Source organism: Oenanthe melanoleuca, chromosome 3 (genome assembly GCF_029582105.1).
Source record: "Oenanthe melanoleuca isolate GR-GAL-2019-014 chromosome 3, OMel1.0, whole genome shotgun sequence".
Taxonomy (NCBI): Eukaryota; Metazoa; Chordata; class Aves; order Passeriformes; family Muscicapidae; genus Oenanthe; species Oenanthe melanoleuca.
In genome coordinates this window covers 1,714,392-1,734,195 of record NC_079336.1, presented here as the reverse complement: position 1 = coordinate 1,734,195, position 19,804 = coordinate 1,714,392, and the positions used below count along the sequence as shown (strand labels likewise).

Sequence of the window (19,804 nt, the reverse complement as noted above, 5' to 3'; positions counted from 1 at the left end):
AAGTGTTTACATTTCTGGTTTGTAAAGCAGAAAACACAGAAAGAAACCTTTGAAGCCTTTAGCAGACCTTTAAAGCACAAAACAGGGCCTTTTTTCATTCCTATCCAAGAATGTCAAAAGCCAAGAATGACATTTCCTGAACGAGCTTTCAAAACTGAACAGTGAAAATCATGTCTTTTTCTTAATTCACACAGCTTAAACTCTTAAGCCAGCTGTCCTGGTTTGGAGGACAGGTGTCTGCTGAGAAAGGCAGGAGCTTCTCTCTGAAATGGAGAATGTAAACCCCCTCCCTCCAAATTATTATCATTTTGAAATTAAGGGGCTCTCAGGCAAAGATATGGGAATTAGGAAGAACAGTTCTTTACTAGGAAAATTAAAATAGAAATGCAGTATTACACAGAACAATCCCAAACCCTGCCAGAGTCAGAATCCAAGCTGACACCCGTCAGTCAGTCAGGGTGTTGGCACAGTCCCATTCAATGGTGGCTGCATCCTCCTGCAGGGGCAGATGTGGTTCAGCTGGAGCAGTGCTCCTGGAGAAGGTGCAGTTTCCTCTGAAGCTCCAGGGATGATGTGCAAAGGTCCGGTTTTCCTCTGGAATCCAGTGGCAAAGGCTGCTCTGCTGTTCCAAATCTCAGTTTTTCTCTGGGTAGGAAAGGCTTGGCTCCTCCCCTGGCTGGAGCATCTCCCAGTGGGATGATGGAATTTTATCAGTCATGCCCTGGGACTCACTGGCCATGAACAGGAGATATCTCCTGGAGGGAGGATGGGCTGTGGGAAAGATAAAGATGATTGCCCAGCTGGTTTAAAGATGGCCCATGAGCAGAGAATATCTCCTACAGAGACAAGGATCGCTGCCCCACCTGGTTTATCAGATGGTGACAGAATACACATTTTTGGTCACAGTATTGCAACCCAACACACCAGCAAACCAAAATAAAAACATTGATTTTTTAATACGAGGCCTCTCAACCTTCCAGGACAGCCTGGGGGGTAACAGCAAGACAGCCATGGTGGCCACGGTGAACCTGGCGGCCGAAAACTACGATGAGACGCTGTCGAACACTAAAAATCCTGGGTTTTTCTTAACTCATACAGCTTAAACTGTTAAACCATAAAAACCAAAATACAATGTTGATTTTTTTTTTAACATGACCCCCCTCAGCCTTCCAGGACAGCCTGGGGGGCCACAAAGAATCTGGTGGCCGACAACTAGGACGAGACGCTGTCGAACACTGAAAATCCTGGGTTTTTCTTAACTCACACAGCTTAAACTCTTAAACCAGAAAAACCAAAATACAATGTTGATTTTTTTTTTTAACATGACCCCCCTCCACCTTCCAGGACAGCCTGGGGGGCAACAGCAAGACAGCCATGGTGGCCACGGTGAGCCCGGCGGCCGACAACTACGACGAGACGCTGTCGACGCTGCGCTACGCCGACAGGGCCAAGAACATCGTCAACCACGCGGTGGTGAACGAGGACCCCAACGCCCGCATCATCCGCGAGCTGCGCGAGGAGGTGGAGAAGCTGCGCGAGCAGCTCACCCAGGCCGAGGTACCCACCCCTGAGCCTGCCAGCACCTCCTCACAGAGTGATTCTGTGCAGGTGTAAGGGAGGAAATCTCCTCAGTGGTGCCCAGCGGGAAGTTCTGAAAAAGAAGTGGAATAGAAATGGTAGCAAGTTTCGATTTTCAGCCATGTGAAGGTTTAGCGCCTCTTCCTTTGTTTGGATGATGCCAGATGCCACAAATGCCAACAGACATCCTGTTCCAAGGATGGCAGGAAAGGTCTGAAGATAAGGGTTACAGATAAGAAAGCCATAAAACATGGTAGTTTAGGGATTCTTATAGGTTGCATGCAAATATTAGAAATCAGCATATTGTATTAGATTGGTTATTGGAAATTAGAATATTCATCACAGAAGAATACTTATTGTATTGTAAATGAGAAATCACTCTGTTACTCCTTTTATCCTCTATTCTCTCTTATGCCCTTTACTCCCCATGCTCTACTCTCTCTCTTGCACCCACACCCTAATAATGAACTACAAATTCCAAGACCAGAATATAGAGAGCTCCTGAGTCTGTCCACCTGTCCTAACCCCCACATGCAGGTGCTTCTGTTGAAGAGCTCTGGGAATCAGGGGTACAAACCCAAATCTGACTCCCACATGGATTTGAGATGGATGTTTTTTATACCCTTTTTGTTATATAACTATATATTAATTATTAAACCCATATTGTTCTGTTGTATACATTGATCTTATCCAAGCATGTATTCTTGTCATTTTCATCAGGACCCCCCCAAACATTGTTTCTCGTGCTTCTTGTTAGGATTACAATAGTTTCTCATGATTCTTGTCTCTGCCTGTGGGGTCTCTTTATGCCTGAGATCCCTCTCACAGGACATTTGGTGGCTTAGAATCCGTGTTCTTCCCAGCCTGAGTGGCAAAGAAAAGGCAGAAGCTGTTTCCTGATGTTTCCAAGGTTTTTTATTCTTTCTTATCTAAAGAATTCTTTTTCTGATTAGTAGAGGTCCAACTAGCTGTTGACCCAAGGCACACACTGACTGCCCTTGGGGCAGGACTTATCTTTTATGCTATAAATTACATATCTAATGTTTGCAATTACTTTCCAATACATGACACCTCTATTACACTGTCCCACTTTCTCCCAAGCCAATCTAGTGATGCCATCCTGGCCCAAAGATGGATGGCATGAAGAAGAAGAAAGAAAAGATATACCACACCCAAAATCCACCATCTTAGCTTTAAACCCCCTAATATAAACACTTCTAAAAACTCACTTTTCTACCTTCTAACAATCTTATTTATACTCTACTTATTTTTTGTGACTTGCAATTCTTCCTGCAATGTTGGTAAATTTTTCCCAGGGGCTTAAATGCAGTCCACAGAGATCCTGGGTACTGTACCAAGGCCTCTGAGACCCCTGGCAGGGGGTTTGGAGGCATCCAGGGAAGCCAGGGGAACACCCTGGACTCCCACAGATTCTTATTACGATTAAGCAATAGTTATATTCAATTACCAAACAATCATTATATTTAACAATCATATTATTTATCATATGATGATTACACAGGTGCAGACAAAGCTCAGTGTTTATTCCCAGAGCTGAGTTCCCTTCCCCAGACCTACCAGACCCAACCTTTCTTTCCACCCCCTGAGTCTATTGTATACAATTCACATGGTTTAGAAACATTTTAACCCTATGCTATCAAACTGGGAGCCCTGCAAGTCCCCATGAACCCCTCCAAAAGGAATTCCATTGTAGGGTGTCCAGGGGATGCTTCAGTCTCCTTTTATATAATTTTTTTAGTGTTTTTCCACATGTCCTATCTTGAAATGTTGATTGGATTGGGATACTCTGCCCAGGGAGGTGTGGGGTCACCATCCCTGGATGTGCTTAAAAAAAGATTGGATGTGGCACTGGGTGCCATGGTTTAGTTGAGGTTTTAGGGCAGGGGTTGGACTCTGATCCTGAAGATCTTTTCCAACCCAATGATTCTGTGAATTCTGTGAGCACCTTGTTGAGCATTTTTGGTTTTACTCTGTGATGCAGAGCACATGGATAGTTCCAGTAAAGACTGGGAGATTTCTAGGCAGAGCTCTGCCAATATATTTTAAGAATTCAGCATGGCCACATCCTGTGAGATGTGACTTCAGTTAAATAAAGTTTTCTTGCTTGTTTCCAGCTGTTGAATCTCTTACAAACACTAGGCAGTATTTTTCTAGCACTCCCTGAAGGGAAGTTGCAGCCAGGTGGGGTTGGTCTCTTTTCCCAGACAGCCAGTGACAGGATGAGAGGAGACAGCCTTAAGCTGCACCAGGGGAATTTTAGGCTGGACATTAGGAAAAGATTTTTCACAGAGTGATTAAGCACTGGAACAAGCTGCCCAGGGAGGTGGTGGAGTCACCATCCCTGGAGGTGTTTAAAAAAAGACTGGATGTGGCACTCAGTGCCATGGATTAGTTGATAAGGTGGTGTTGGGTCATAGGTTGGACTCAATGATCTCCAAGGTCTTTTCCAACCTATTTTGTGATTTTTCCTGCAGTGAAAATTTCAAGAGTCTAAATGTTAGATGAAGGCCAAGAATTACTGTAATTCTGAGCAATAGTGATGTAATCCCTGTGGTTTGCAGTTCACAAAAATTATGATTACAGCATTTGCATCATGAGGTATGCAGGGAATGCTGGCTGTGATACTGCAGATGACTTGTGGATTTTGGACACTCCTCATTTGAGCTGTGTGTATATCAGTTTCTTTAAGGTATCTTAAGTTAAATATCATAATATTAAATATCTAAAAATCACCGTAAAATATCAGGCACAGACTCAACAGTACTCTGAGAATTGCAAGTAATCCCCATTTGTCTCATTTTTTAGCATTACTTCCAAAATAATGGCAGCTGTCCAAAGTAATGAAGTAGTGTTTCCTAAGGATGAAATAATAAATATTTCCTTTCCCAAGTATTAAAATCCCACCCTAGTTGTTATCCCAGTGGCATTGACAAAGAACAGAGAAAAACCAGAGCAATTTTCTGTTGAGAGGCTGCACAGTAAAGGTCAAACCCACATTCAGAGCCTTGTGCTGCTTTCAGTTCATTCCATTTGTTGCCCATCTAATTGTTCTTACAGAAATGTGCATAAATAACTTCCTGAAGTGAACAAAAGCACTGACTCATTATAACAGGTTGCATTTTCAAAGCTCATTTCCAGATATAGAAGTTGCCAAGTTGTAGGTTTGGGGTTTTTTTACCTTTTGGTGTCAGTGTCCTTTTCTCTCCCAAACAGCCAGAACAGAACTTGACAGCTGACTTTCCTCTCTCAGAGTATGGAATTATCCTCTTTTCCCCTTTCATCTTATAGTCCATGCATTTTGATTTTTATTTTTTTTTTTGGTAGGAATTGACATAATGTTTTAATTAGTCTATGCCAAGGGCACCAGCTTGTCCTTCCTGGGAATTCACCTGCTTCCAGCAGAGAAGCAGCCTGTGGGTCTGGGATCAGGCTGAGCCCATTTCTTTGGAGTTTATTTGGGCATTGTAGGCAATGAGGAGAGTTACCCAGGTCATTGTAGAGCTGAAATGTGTGAAAATGTTCACTAATTGTCCAGAGAAATGGACAAATTAAACCTTGAGAGTATCTGGGCTTTGTCATTCTGCCTGGTAGTGTCCACCCTTTTGCACTGATCATGTTTCCCTTCCTGGGTGCAATTCATAGAATCATGGAATGATTTGGGTTAGAAGGGACCTTAAATCTCACCCAATTCTACCCCTGCCATGAGTAGGGACAGTTTCCCAGGTTGCTCCAAACCCATCCAGCCTGGCCTTGGACACTGCCAGGGATCCAGGGGCAGCCACAGCTTCTCTGGGAATTCCATCCCAGGGCCTCCCCACCCTCCCAGGGAACAATTCCTTCCCAATATCTCACCCATCCCTGCCCTCTGGCAGTGGGAGCCATTCCCTGTGTCCTGTCCCTCCATCCCTTGTCCCCAGTCCCTCTCCCTTTTACCCCATATTTAAAGCAGAAAAAGCCCACCCAGGACACATCAGCTGACAGTTCCTAGACTGTTGTGTCTTCACAGAGGAAACTCCTTTCTTAAAAGAGGATTTTCCATCCTGGCTCTTGCTCCTTCTCTTGAAGGAGCTGCAGTGTAATGAGGCCTCTTTGATCTGGGTTCCTCTGAGGAGTTTTGGGTTTGTGGTAAGGGAATGGCTGATGCTGGAGGATGATGCTCCCATTGTTTAATTGGCATTGCATCAATGCCAGCCAGCCAAACCCATGTTCTCATTAGCAGTAATGAAATAATGACATGAGGAAATCCACAGGCTTTTTGATCAAGGTTAGTAGAGGAGGAAATGCCAGTATGGAGATGGAAATTTAAAAATCATAGAATAGTTTGAGTTACAAGGGACCTTTTAAAGCTCTTCTAGACCAACCCCTTGCCATGGGACACCTTCCACTATCCCAGGCTGCTCCAAGCCCCATTCTTGGACATACCCTGAGACCCTTTCAGTTTTGGGGGGCAATGGGATTATCTTCTTATTCTTAAGGTAGTCCTTGTTTGAAACATGGGCCTTTGAATATTTTACCAGACAAAGTCAGAGCTGTGGCAAATTAGCAAGAAAATGGAATTCCAGTGTCCAGAAGCACATTGTGAAGCTTCCTTTGATACTCACTCTGTAAACTGTGTGTAGAAATGCAGAGGTGTATAACCAGAAGAGCTGAATTTCTCCTATAGAAAAAATACTGCACACATCATTTACAAATGAGAAATAAAAATATTCTGGTGGTATGGCAGTTCACTGAGAGGTGAGGTGTCATTTTGAGGACTTGCCAGCTGAGGGGACATAGCCAGAGCAGCAGGATCTTGAAAAATGAAACTGGTTTTGATATGAGTCACTTGGGATGTAGAAATAAGATTAGTTTGTGTGTATCTTTGTGCAGATCTGCCAGGATCATGTAATTGGTTTGTGTAGAAGCACATAAACTCCATGTCAACATCTGTACTTGAAACTAATTAAAAGAACTTTTTGGTTTATTCTGCCTTTACATGCAGTGTGTGTTTTAAAGACCCCTGTACTTACTGCTAAGTGTGCCTTGAAAAATGAGTCATGTTGCCTTTATTCCCCCATCTATGTGGCTGCAGAGGGGAAAAAAAAAACACAAAGCACAACAAGCTTTTCTTATTTCATTTGCTTTCATTCCTGCAGGCTATGAAATCACCAGAATTAAAAGAAAGATTGGAGGAATCAGAGAAGTTGATTCAGGAGATGACCGTGACCTGGGAAGAAAAATTACGAAAAACTGAAGAGATAGCTCAGGTTTGCAGCTTTCTTTCCTCCTTCCCTGCCCCCATTTTTGATGAAAAATAGGTTTGTTTTCTTTGTCTGACAGTTCATAGAGGTTGTCTGAGTCTCTCCCCACATTTATGGGTAAGTAGGTCAAGCTTGCTGCCCTTTTGAAAAGCTTCACTTAATTCCTGTGATAGATGGGTACCTCCCAGATTACCACTCCAGTGACAATAATAAATTGTCACTGTATGCAAATGGAGGAGTTATATAAAAAAAAAAAATCCATGAGTGAGAGGATTACAGGGGTTTTTGATATTCTTCAGGCAGTAAAATTGTTTGTGATGAGGGAGCATTGAGAGCATTCAGTGCAAGGTTATGGACTGAGTGCCTCAGTGCACCAGGCAAAGGGCATTCAGAATGATAAAATATAGAGCTCTTGAGGATCTCTGTGTGTTTTAACAGCTCCTAAACTGGTATTTGGGGCCTCAGACCGTAACTGGAGATGATTAGGTTGGAAAAATGATGCAAGTCACCACTGTTATTGCATGACACTCCTGCTTCTTCCCACACAAATGCTGATGTGTGTATTTGCAGAGGGGAGCTTTGGAGGGGGAGGAGGTGATGAATAGTGTGTAATAAATAAGGGGAGAAGGGAGCCTCTGGTACAAAGCCCTCTTGTAGATGCCACAATCAGAATAGACTGTGTTGACTTAGGTTTTAAAGATCCATTGTAAGAAGTGCTGCCTGTGACTATCAGGGCTTCCTGCCTTTCAGTGCAATTCCTCCCTGTGTATAAAGCTGGAAAAAAAATTAAAAAGAAAATAATAATAGTAAAAAAATCCTGTTCTTATTCTACACAATAGTTTCTAGGCATTGAATGTGTGAGGAGGTTGAAAAACCAAAGTAATGGACTCAGCTCTCCAGACTAAATGTGCCTTGATGTTTGCATGTTGCTGCTTTAGCTCTGCCTGTCTCTAAATTCCCAGCCTGGTAGGATGTTTCAGAGCTGGGAGTCTTTGAAAAAGGGATTTTTTTTTTCCAGACGAGGGAGAAGGACAAGTGTTTGTGCAGCACAGGCTGTTCCAGGACTGTTTGAAGTCAGTGGAAGCCACTCTGTCACTCCCCTCCTCACCTGGACAGGGGAGGGAAGATGGTACAGAAGGTTCCTGGGTTGAGATAAGGACAGGAGAGATCAATCATCAATTACAGTTGGGGCAAAACTGATTTAACTGGGGAAAATGAGTTTAATTTGTTACCAACCAGATCAGAGTAGGTAATGAGAAATAAAAACTAAATCTTAAAACACCTTTTCTCTTCTTCTCCTTTTCCCCCAGGCTCACCTTCACTCCTGATTTTCTACTTCCTACCCCCAAGTGGGACAGGGGTATGGGGAAAGGGGCCTGTACCCTGTTCTGTACATGTTGTCTTTGCTGCTTTTTCATCTGTTAAAATGTTTCAGGGTGGACAGGGTGGAGGGATATTTGTAAATCTTTGAGGAAAGGATGATTCCTAGTGGAGAGCAAGGACCATCAAAAAGATTTCAACACCTTAAACACCAGCCAGGTGAACAGGCAGTTTTTCACATTTGCAGTGAGCATTTGACATACTTTTAATGGGGTTTTTTTTCAATGTTTAATTTAATTAACATTAGGTCTTGAGAAAAAAAGAATTAACAGGAACTGGCTCTTTTTCTCTCAGTTAATCCTTTGAGATTCACATTGTGGGCCAAGTTCTCCTTAGGGCAACATGTGCTTTATCTCTGTAGATAATAAGGATTTTTGTGAACTTCAGAGCCTGGCACTGGTAATAGGAAGAGAGATCTTTGACATCACACTGCAGTTTCTCCTCTGTTCTTTGTTTTCTCTCTCTCTCTCACACACACATGACTTTTCCTTACAAGGACATTGTGTTGGGTTTGGAAGCATGTGGGAGACAGGGAACAGAAAAGCAAGAGCAAAAGTTGTGCCATTTTTTTGCAGTTTTAATCTTGATTAGAGCTGGTATAACTGAGCAGAGAATGATCCTGAATATTATGACATACTCAGCTTTTAAATATAAAGCACACTGATAGGTAAAGATAAACATTCCAGGATTATTCCTACATTATGTAATTTGATATTTTTAAAAGTCTCAGCAGCTCAGGGAAAGCACTGTAGGTCTCTTGTGTGTTTTTTTTACTTTTTAGTTTCTGTTTTCTCCAGTAAATCCTGTGAGAACCCTCCCATATTTATTTCTATTTTTTCTTTATTGCTATTGCAGATGGTGAGTCTCACTTCAGTTTCTCTCTCATCCTGGGAACAATCCTCAGCTTTTCTATCCCAGTGGATTTTTTTGTGTAGAAGAATCACTTTCTGTTCCTAAGTCAGAAATGTTTAATGTTTCTCTTTCATTTCTCTGGTCTCACCCAAACCCTTCCCTTTGAGAGATGTACATTTCTGCACAGTAATGCTTTGTTGGGCATTTCTGTGAAGTCTTTTGACAAGAACAAAACACCATCCAAAATGCTGCTATTCTTGTTCAGCAGGAAGTGTTCTTTGCATTACTTAAATAGCAGGTTGCCAGTTTTTTGTCATTTTGATTGCTCTGGAACAAAGGATAGACATGGAGCTTGGCTTGGCAAGCATTTAACTTCACTTGTTGCTTTTTAGCTGGAAAGGGAGAATAAAGGGCTCTAGAGATGGCTTTGTGGTAGCATTTTGCTGTTGCAGTGAGGTCATGGAGAAGCTCAGCAGTGCTGCAGGAGGCTGCTCCCTGCTGCTTTCATTCCCCACTGGGAATATGGGAATGCTTGGCACCAAAGCTCTGAGAGCAGAGGGACGAGGACAGGAGGATCACAGATACCCCTTGGTAGAACTGAGCCTCACCTGTTGCAGAATGAAGAATTTCCTGCTCTAGAAGTGCCAATCCATCATTTTTGCCCAGTGGCTCTGGAAGATGGGGATGGATTTCTGGAGGGTTGTGCATCAATCCCATAAATTGTGATGGCTGCTCTCTTCCAGGAGCGTCAGAAACAGCTGGAAAGCCTTGGCATATCCCTGCAGTCCTCTGGAATAAAAGTTGGGGATAATAAGTGCTTCCTGGTTAATTTGAATGCAGATCCAGCTCTCAATGAACTCCTGGTGTACTATTTAAAGGTAAACATTTATCTTTGCATATCCAATTTTTTTAATGTCAGAAATGGGCCACTATGAGGTGTACTTGGAGAGTTTTATAAAGCTGTCTATCTAAAAATATTAAGAATTTTATGAGTACAGCATTTTAATTTCAACTAGTTCTTTGTAGCACAGGAAAAAGTTTAGGGAACAAAGGTTTCTGTTTGTTATTTGGTTTCTTTGGCATTTTTAAAAAAGAAATTTAGACGTGTTCTTTTTGAGAAATTGTCTCCTGCTCTGGGATGAATCTTTTTTTATGCAAACTTTCACAAGCTTTTAACCCTGAAATTGTTTTATATGAAGGTTGGGCATATCAGTAGTCAGCTTCTCCATGTGTACTCTAAATTCTGGCTTCTGTCTTCAGTTTATGAAATGAATTTTTAATTCTCTTTGTGCAACTTGCCAGGAGTGAGAAACAAGTTCTGTTCTGCCTCAGCACTTCTGATGTTCACTCCCTGTTTCTGATATTAACCATCAAACACATGATCTGACTTCTGGACCCTGTGCTGAAATATTTGGGCAGTTTATTGTGGTTTTGACAAATTGTAGATGGAGGACTTAGGAGGAGAAAGGAGGTACAACCATTTTAAAGTCACATCTTGGAGTGCAAGTTCTAAAAATTTCACAGCAAACGTTGGTGGTTTGAGCTTCACATTAATTCATTTATTCTCTTCCCTTTGAAGTGGGGGAGTAACTCTCAAAACAGCCACAAAATCAGCAGTTGGGCTGAAAGATGGTTTTGGTTTAGTCAGTCTCAGGAAGTAAGTTATCCTTTTTTATATCAGCCATCGTGGCTCTGTGATATCTCAGTAGGAACAAGGGAAAACACTTTTTCCATGCTGTATCTGCTAAAAGAAACACATTAAAAAGGAGAAAAGAGCTGAGGTTTTGGGAGAGGTTGACTCTTTCCCAGACAAGTTGCACATAAAAGTCCTGAGTGTGACTCAGCTGCTAAATCACTGTCAGATACTGGGGCAGATCCCACTTTTCCCAGTGGTCACTGGGAACAAGGACAAGAGCAAGGCAAAGCCTTTGGCCCATCACTGCCAGCAGGAAAAGTCTCAGGTGCTTCTGTGCTCTTTTCTTTTTCTAAGAAAAACTCCTTGGGGCAGATTTTGTCTCCTTCAATTAGTCTTTGTTAATTTTTTAATAACTCAAATTTGTCTTGCTCCTGGAGAATTTTGGTGTAAAAATCCCCATGCTTTGAAATGATGATGATAAAATTACTTGCAGATGTTTTTCCTAAAATTCTGTTATTTAACTCATAATATTTGCCCACATTCTCTCTGAGCTGTGTGTGCACCAGGTCCTTCAAGTGCTAAACAGCCTGAACTGACCTGTCTAAACTGTTTGTTCTGTTCCTCAAAAATTGCTTGGAGATATCTAAAAAAGAGATTTCTGTCCCAAAAGGAGGATCCAGCCCTGGCAGTGTTGGAGTCCCCATCCCTGGAGGGATTTAAAAGCCATGTGGATGTGGCACTTGGGGACATGGGGCACTGGTGGCCTTGGCACTGCTGGGGGTTGGTTGGATGGTCCTAAAGTGGTTTTTCAAACCTCAGCAATTTTATGTGTGGGGTAATCCTTCATCTGCCAAATCCCCCATACCTTGAGTATCCAGGAGTTTCCTGAGATGTTGCTGAACCTCCATAATCACCATGGATCTGCCACTGTGAGCCTCACTTAATTCCTGCCTGAAATCCTCTATCCCTTTGGCTTCTACAACATTCATAAGCACTGAATTCCTCCATTAAATCATAAAATTCTCTTCATTGTCATGTTTAACTTTTGCCTGTAAACTTTCCTGAGTTCTCCCTGCTTGTCATGGTAAGACAAAATATTGATTTGCTTCCCTTTTTCCCCTCTAAGGGAAGTATTGAACAGCTGTGAAATTTTAGGACCAGATAACACAACACCAGAAAGAAGAATGATGAATTAGACCCAGTGAGCTTCTGCAATCCAGTGTTAACATCTGAATTAATTTTTCCCCAGGAGCACACATTGATAGGCTCAGACAACTCCCAGGATATCCAGCTGTGTGGAATGGGAATTCTTCCTGAGCACTGCATCATAGACATCACCCCAGAAGGCCAGGTTATGCTGACTCCTCAAAAAAACACCAGGTGAGGGAATAAAATGCAGCCACAGCTGTTTGATAGCTGTTATTTTATCCAGCATTTTATGGTTAATGGTGCACAAAGATACTTGGAAAACAAACTTCTCAATCTCCTTCATAGTAGGAAAAATTCTGCTTTTTGTGTGCTGCTTTTACATTTTAATTGTCACCTGTTCCTCTGTCAACTCATGTTCCATTCCAGTGAGATTTCTCTCAGGGAGGGGGTTTGTAGCCCAAATTTTCAAAGAGAAGAGGAGTAAATTGCCTGTGCTTTCAGCAAGTAGATACTCACTGATTTGCAGCTGTGGAGATGGAACTCCTATCAAAACTGGAATTCATTTTCTAGGAAATCTGTTGATATGCAAAGAGCTGCTGAAGCATTTGTTGCTTTATTCAATTAAGTAGTTCTACTTGAGCAGCAGCTGGCATATTCAGATTGATCACAAAATGAGATGCAGAGTCAGCATCTCCAGTCATTTCTTGTTAATACAAGAAACAACAAAATTCAAACTTTTCACATTTACCCTGATTTGTGGCTGATCCTGCTTGGAGCACATTGGACTGGGTGACAAATTCGAGATTCCCTTCAAATTTGAGTTATCCCACAATCCCATTTTCAAACTTAATCTGACTAAAATAAAAGTAGTTTCTGTTTATTTTAATTATTGTCTTTAAGCTAAGGTGTTTATTGCCTTATTCAAATATTTCTATTTTATGTCTGTATTTCAGAGCAGTGTGCAAGTGGTTTTTTTCTAGTGACTTTTTTTTTTCAGGCTGCTCATTTTTAAGCTCTGATTTTACTCCCCAGACACAGCTGGAGTAATATCTGTCTAAATGTACTGAACTTTATGAGCTGAGGGGGTCAAAAGAAGCTGAATTTGAGGCTTGTATGAAACAGCACTGGGTAGATCAGTGAATTTTCTTGGAATATTTTGCTTGTTTGAAATCCATAAATCTCTTCTCCTGCCTTTGCTTGTTGCAGTAATGACAGTAGTATTAGGAGGGGAAAAAATAAGCTTTATATAAATATATTTATTTTAGATTTTTATCTTTTTGCAGGACATTTGTAAATGGCTCTGCTGTCGTGTGTCCCATCCAGCTCCACCATGGAGACAGAATCCTGTGGGGAAACAATCACTTCTTCAGGTAACAAAATTATTAAAAGAATTGTAAATTGGCTTCCACTTTGTTTTGGCTTAAGGTACAAGGAAAGATGGGGGTTATGAAAGTAATATTGTGTTTTAATGCTAAATGTTTTTACAAGGTCACTGTGTCTCTGTCTCCTGTAGTCCCAGCTATATCTGTGACTTTCCTGTATCAGACAGGATCACTGGTAGATGTTTTCTCTTCTTGTACTTTGAAACTCTCTGAAATGCTTCAAAAATCTGAATGGTAATCTAAAATTTCATTGCTTTCTTTTATGCTTAAAAGGAGAACCCATATAAAAAAAAAGTGAGATATCACTTCATTATTGCCCCTAAATTATTTGGATGTGGAATGACTAAAAAATGTCATGGTTATCTAAACTGTATCTTTGGTACTATCAGATATTTAATTATCAGAATGTAGAATGGATTAGTTAGTTTACCTTCTGCTCCTGTTTTTGCCCTGAGGAAAATTACATCCACAGGAGATGAATACAATTGAAAGGAAAAAAAATCTTCTGATTTGGAGGCTCTGCTGAATTTTAACAATTTTTGACAATAACCCTGTGTTTCAGAGCTGAGCAATTAATAGTTCTTTTAAATTTTTTCTCTTATTGAAAGGCTGAATTTGCCAAAGAAGAAGAAGAAGGCAGATCATGAGGATGAGGAGAGGGACAACTCCATGAAATGCAGTAACAGTGTGGAGCAGCTGGATATAGATGGAGACAATTCCAGTGAGGTGTCCAGTGAGATTAACTTCAGCTATGAATATGCCCAGATGGAAGTCACCATGAAGGCTCTTGGTAGTAATGGTAAGGAGCCACAAAAATTATTGGCAATGTGTACAAAATACAAAAATATTCGTGTACAAAAATAGAAAAGTATTTGTGTACAAATATGTGTACAAAAATACAAAAAATATCCACAAAATACAGTGGATAACCACTGCCTTTTCCCCTTGTAACTTCCTTTTGGAGAGTTTTTCTTGTGAATGACTCATCACAGTCATTTTTGTGCTTGAGGAGGGAAAAATAACCATGGCAGACTGTTTGGTTTGGCAGCTCTTGCTGAGGGGAAAGCCAAAAGTGGAATGCTGGTGGACCTGCAGTCTCAAATCAAAGTGTTTTCACTTGGCTGTTTATTTTCCTTGTGTTATGTCTCACTCAGGCATTAACTGCAGTGATTCTGTCTCTGAAACCATGTTTTTGAGTCTTTGTGGTCTCATGTAGCTGTCCCAGAATGACATTATTTTGGAAAACAGGATGACTTTTTTTTTTTTTTTTTTCCCCAGCTTGAGCTTTTCCTTTTTTTACTTCTCTTAAATCATCTGCCCTGTAAACATTTATTTTGCTTCAGCATTCAGCAGCACTTTATAAACACCCACTGCAACAAAAGAGTTTTTCTCTTTTTCCCTGATCCCCGTGCTCACACCACGCATCCAGGATGCTCCTCAGCACGGATTTCACTGCAATAATTTCTTTTCCAATCCTTCCTAGACCCCATGCAGTCCATCCTGCAGAGCCTGGAGCAGCAGCACGAGGAGGAGAAGAGATCAGCTCTGGAGAGGCAGAGGCTGATGTACGAGCACGAGCTGGAGCAGCTGCGGCGGCGCCTCTCTCCCGAGAAGCAGCAGTTCCGCAGCATGGACAGGTTCTCCTTCCACTCCCCCAGCGCCCAGCAGCGCCTCAGGCAGTGGGCAGAGGAGAGGTGGGTGACCCCTGCCACCACCAGGGGTTTCAGTCAAGTTTCTGCAGTGAATTTCCAAGGTTTATGACACTTCCAGCAAATTTCTGCGAGGACGCGGCCAAAATATTTATCTAAGAGTTCACAGAACAGGTTGGGTTGGAAGGGACCTCACAGACCTTCCAGTCCCACCCCTGCCATTATCCCACCCACTTTCTACTATCCCAGGTTGCTCCAAGCCCCATCCAGCCTGGCCTTGAGCACCTCCAGAGCAACCAGACAAGAAATAATGAGTTCCTGCTTTGTTGTTAAGGAGAAGCTCTGTCCTGGTCAGCAGCAAACTGAACTAAAGATGGGCTGGTTGGAGGAAATTTTGAGGCTCCTATGTGAGTTTGTTCTTTCGTGGATCATGCATGACTCAGCTGCTGGAAGATTGTGTTTCCTCTTGGCTCAGATCCAGCTGTCTGACCTGGGCAGGTTCTGACAACCAGAAGAGTGCAAATAAAAAAAGGGAGTCAGAGGATGGTACAAAGAATTTTAATCCAGATCATTGTAAAAACCATATAATAACCACAGAGGGCTCACTGTCCACTCTGCCTCTTCCTGGGTGATGGCACTGAGATTACTTGAGCCCCTAAATAATATTTTTCACTATTGCTGTCAAAAAGAGCAGCTGCAGGAGGAAGATGAAACCCTAAATAAATAAGTGTGGTAAGGACATAGTAATGAAAAACACAAATCTAATATAAATGGATAGAAAAGCAGCTTGGGAAGTAAAGAATATTTCAGACAGCCTCACAAGGGTGCTGTCTGTGTGCCTGGGATGTTTTTTGGCCCCAGATTCCTGGGCTCCACTGTTGCCACTCTCTGTCACACTTGCCAGGAAGGCCAGTGTACATGTCTGAATAAACCTTTCTCTGTAATATGGAGCATCCACATCTGTGGTGGGAAAACTCTGGAATGAGCCACACAATAGCTGCCTGTTCAGCAGATGCATGGAGAAGTCTCCAAAGCCAGCAGCATCCTAATGTTCATATTGCTAAACTCATACAGATAGGCTTGGGGTTATTTTTCCCCAGTTGAAATGTAATTTCATACACCTGATTTTTGTGTTAAAAATGATAACATTGTTTTGGTGTGAAGGGACCTGAAAGACCTTCCAGTCCCACCCCCTGCCATGGGCAGGGACACCTCCCACTATCCCAGGTTGATCCAAGCCCCATCCAGCCTGGTCTTGGACACTTCCAGGGATCCAGGGGCAGCCACAGCTTCTCTGGGAATTCTATTCCAGGGCCTCCCCACCCTCCCAGCCAGGAATTCCTTCCCAATATCCCTCTGGCAGTGGGAGCCATTCCCTGTGTCCTGTCCCTCCATCCCTTGTCCCCAGTCCCTCTCCAGCTCTCCTGGAGCCCCTTCAGGCTCTGCAAGGGGCTCTGAGCTCTCCCTGGATCCTTCTCTTCTCCAGGTGAGCACTCCCAGCTCTCCCAGGCTGGCTCAGAGCAGAGGGGCTCCAGCCTGGCTGCATCTCTCTGAATCCCTCTGGACTCTCTCCATGTCCTCCTTATGTTGGGAGCCCCAAAGCTGGACCCAGAGATGTTGTGTAGGGCAGAGTCCAAAGCTTTGCACAGTTCAGGTGAAGTCCAGGCCTTGTGAATGTGAGGTTGCCCCTGGCTTTTCTGGAGGGGCTCTGATGTCACCTGTCCCTTCCCTCTTGAATCCTCACCCACAAGCTCTCAGTTGCCTCCTCATCCATTTATTTTGCCTTCAGCACATAAACCTCATGATTTTCCCTGTCTCCTCTTCCCACCCCTGTTCTTCCAGAGAAGAAATGCTGACCCACAGCCTGAGGAAGCTGCGAGAGCAGATTGTAAAAGCCAATTTGTATGTGAGAGAAGCCAATTTTATTGGAGAGGAACTGGACAAGAGGACAGAGTACAAAGTGACCCTCCAGATCCCAGCTTCAAGCCTTAATGCCAACAGCAAGGTACAGTCACCCTGACTGAATTTAATGATTGTTTAGTCAGCTTGGCCCTCAGTGTTCAGATTTCTTTTACTCTGACTGTAATGGTTGAGTTAATTTTCCACTAATGTGCATTAAACACATCTCTGCTACATCCTTCTCTTATTTTATACATAAAAACCCTATCATATGCCTTAAAAGAGAAATGTTTTGGTGCAAGACCTTTCCCCTGGTGTTGAAGTTCCCCCTTGCTGCTGTTGCAGAGTGACAAAGTCTCTGCAGGTTGGGTAACATCTATTGCAGGTGTTTACTGTCCCTTTGTGCACATTTGACTTTGCATCATCCCAGTGAGCTGCAAAATTTCTGCCATCCCCAGTGTGGAGGGAGGAACTGGAGCAGAGAGGATTTGGGTTATTTGTTCCCAGGCATCTTAGAAATTTTGGAAGGGGGGAGCTGAACCCAGACTTTGTGTCTCAGGCTGCAAACCTAAGCTGGTGTTATTTCTTGAAGCCAAGTCAGTATTTTGGTGATACTCAGTCCTTAGTAGAGTAGATGGATTTTATTCCAGGATTATCATTTTTGTCAGTTGTTTTAGAAGTTTTTCTCTCAGTCTTCTGGGGAAGACACATCCAGAAACAGGATGATAAAGGGGGTTAAGTGTCTGCACCAGTAGGCAGTAGTAATTTTAGCTGGAGCTCCAGGCCTGTTGTAACTTGAGGATATTTATGAAATGCTTAAATGTTCCCATTTCTAACACTTATGTGAGGTGAAAATCCACAGAAACCAGTGCCTGTAGCTGTGATTAGACTTCCCAGTTAAAAGGAACATACCAATGCACTGTGACAGCTGAACTCAGAGCCTGTCATGCTGGGATTTGGCTGCTCAAGCCAGAATAAAAAAACATATCAGACTTTTCCCAAAGATGTTCTCAAGTTTGTGTTAGTTTTAAACTCCTTTTTCACTGTTGTGACAGGAATTCCTTCTTGGCATCCCTTTAATTGTTTTGCAGAGAGGTGCAATTCTCAGTGAGCCTGCAATCCAGGTGAGGAGGAAAGGGAAAGGCAAACAGATCTGGTCACTGGAGAAGCTGGAGAATCGACTGGTGGATATGAGAGACCTTTACCAGGAGTGGAAAGACTGTGAGGAAGACAATCCAGTAAGTAAAAATCCTGTAATTGCATTCCTGCTACATTTTCAGGAGGATTGTTGGGTGGTGGTGGGGAGGGAATATGCAAAGAGCTGAGTTTCTTTGAGGTTTTGCTTTTCCTAATGCTGAATTGATCCTCAGCATTTCATGAACCCTTATCTGGTCACTCTGATCCCTGCTTGCATGCATAGTTTGGTGAGGGAGTGGAGCACACAATAGGTAACACAAGAGCAGTTAACATTCAGGAATCTGGCAAAGTTAAGGAAAACTTGCTCAGGCCAGACTTTACCCAGAGTAAAATTCATTTCCATTCTTGTGATCTAATCTGGCCTCTTGATTGAGTTTCTTTCTTTCACTGGGCTGGTTGTGCAACACTTTGAACAGTGTTTCCTGGGAGGTTTGGTTTCCTGCCACAACTCTGGATTTCTTGCAGGTGATGAGAGCTTATTTCAGGAGAGCTGATCCCTTCTATGATGAGCAGGAGAACCACAGCCTTATTGGAGTAGCCAATGTTTTCCTTGAGTGCCTGTTCTATGATGTGAAGCTGCAATATGCTGTTCCAATCATCAATCAGAAGGGAGAGGTTTGTCATTCCTTATAATCTGTCCTTACTCAGCTGTTTAATTACAGCCTGTGGGATTTTATTATTGTCAGGATGGAGTAGATAATTTGCAGTTTCATGTGCACAAGTTCTCTGCTAAATCCCATAATACTTTACTGGAGTTTTCAGACAGCTCTGAATCCCAGAACAGTGGCTGTGAAAGGAGAAAGCTTCCTGAGCACTTTCCTGAGGGAAATAGCCCAAAATAAGTCCTTAGGATGAGCAATAGCTCCAGTGGTTTCACTGCCTGCCATCAGGAAAATTTAATTCTTGAATGTATTCTGTAAGAACAACTTCACCAGGCAACATTCTCCATGCTCTGCATCAAGTGTGCACTTTGCAGACTCTCCAGAGGCAGGTTTGAAGGTGAGATTGTTCCCCAGGTCACCCCAGTGGTTGATTCCTTTATGGCTTTTGCAGCAAAAGCTTTTTGATTCTTGCTCTGAATCGTTTTTCACGTGCTGCCTCAAATGCAGGGTGCAAGAGCAGAGCAGAAAGGAGTAAAAAGTTGTCTGCAGACAGGCTGGGAGGGGTGAAGCTGTCCCTGGGTTCTGGCACAGAAATAATGGTGGCTCCTGTGCTGCAGGTTTCAGGTCGTCTGCACGTGGAGGTTGTTCGGGTGAGCGGGGAGATCGATGACAGGCTGGTGGGAGGGGAGGACAGCCCTGACTGCTGCCCTGAGAGTGACATCCAGGAGAGGAAACTCGTCTGCAGGGTGAGTTCCACATGTGCCCCAGCCTCTGGGCAGCCTCTTCTCCTCCCATCCTGAGTCAGAAGGAAATCCTGGGATTCTGGATATTGGACGTTGCTTTGTAACCTCATTTTGTTTCTGGGATGGCTGAAATAACACAAGATAATTAGTTGGGGTTTGTTCCTTTTATTAATTGCATTTATGTGCCAAAGGCTCACCCCAGGAGGTTTCTTGGGAAGATCTTTGTATTAGGATTGGCACTGCAATATCCAATTGAAGAGTCACAGAATCTGCTAAGCTCCCATCATTCTAGGAATTGTTATCTCTTAATATTTCTTTCTCTCTCAATATTTCTTTCTCTCTCAATATTTCTTTCTCTCTTAATATTTCTTTCTCTCTCAATATGTCTTTCTCTCTCAATATTTCTTTCTCTAAATATTAAATATTTTGCAAAATACATGCTGTGTGTTTATGACTGTTAGTAATAAAAAGAAAAT

At 42.6% G+C, this 19,804-nt stretch overlaps 1 protein-coding gene across 4 annotated transcripts in view; it reads left to right on the top strand.

Moving 5' to 3' along the window:
- Positions 1–19,804, top strand: part of KIF13B (kinesin family member 13B) — a 120,870-nt gene that overhangs the window by 59,277 nt on the left and 41,789 nt on the right. For all 4 annotated transcript variants that reach the window (XM_056486900.1, XM_056486903.1, XM_056486901.1 and 1 more), the window contains exons 11-21: positions 1,345–1,557; positions 6,735–6,845; positions 9,815–9,949; positions 11,957–12,087; positions 13,140–13,226; positions 13,847–14,037; positions 14,722–14,932; positions 16,730–16,892; positions 17,878–18,024; positions 18,449–18,598; positions 19,203–19,331. In XM_056486900.1, the coding sequence (XP_056342875.1) occupies positions 1,345–1,557; positions 6,735–6,845; positions 9,815–9,949; positions 11,957–12,087; positions 13,140–13,226; positions 13,847–14,037; positions 14,722–14,932; positions 16,730–16,892; positions 17,878–18,024; positions 18,449–18,598; positions 19,203–19,331 (1,668 nt within the window). The remainder of the gene's footprint in view (positions 1–1,344; positions 1,558–6,734; positions 6,846–9,814; positions 9,950–11,956; positions 12,088–13,139; positions 13,227–13,846; positions 14,038–14,721; positions 14,933–16,729; positions 16,893–17,877; positions 18,025–18,448; positions 18,599–19,202; positions 19,332–19,804) is intronic.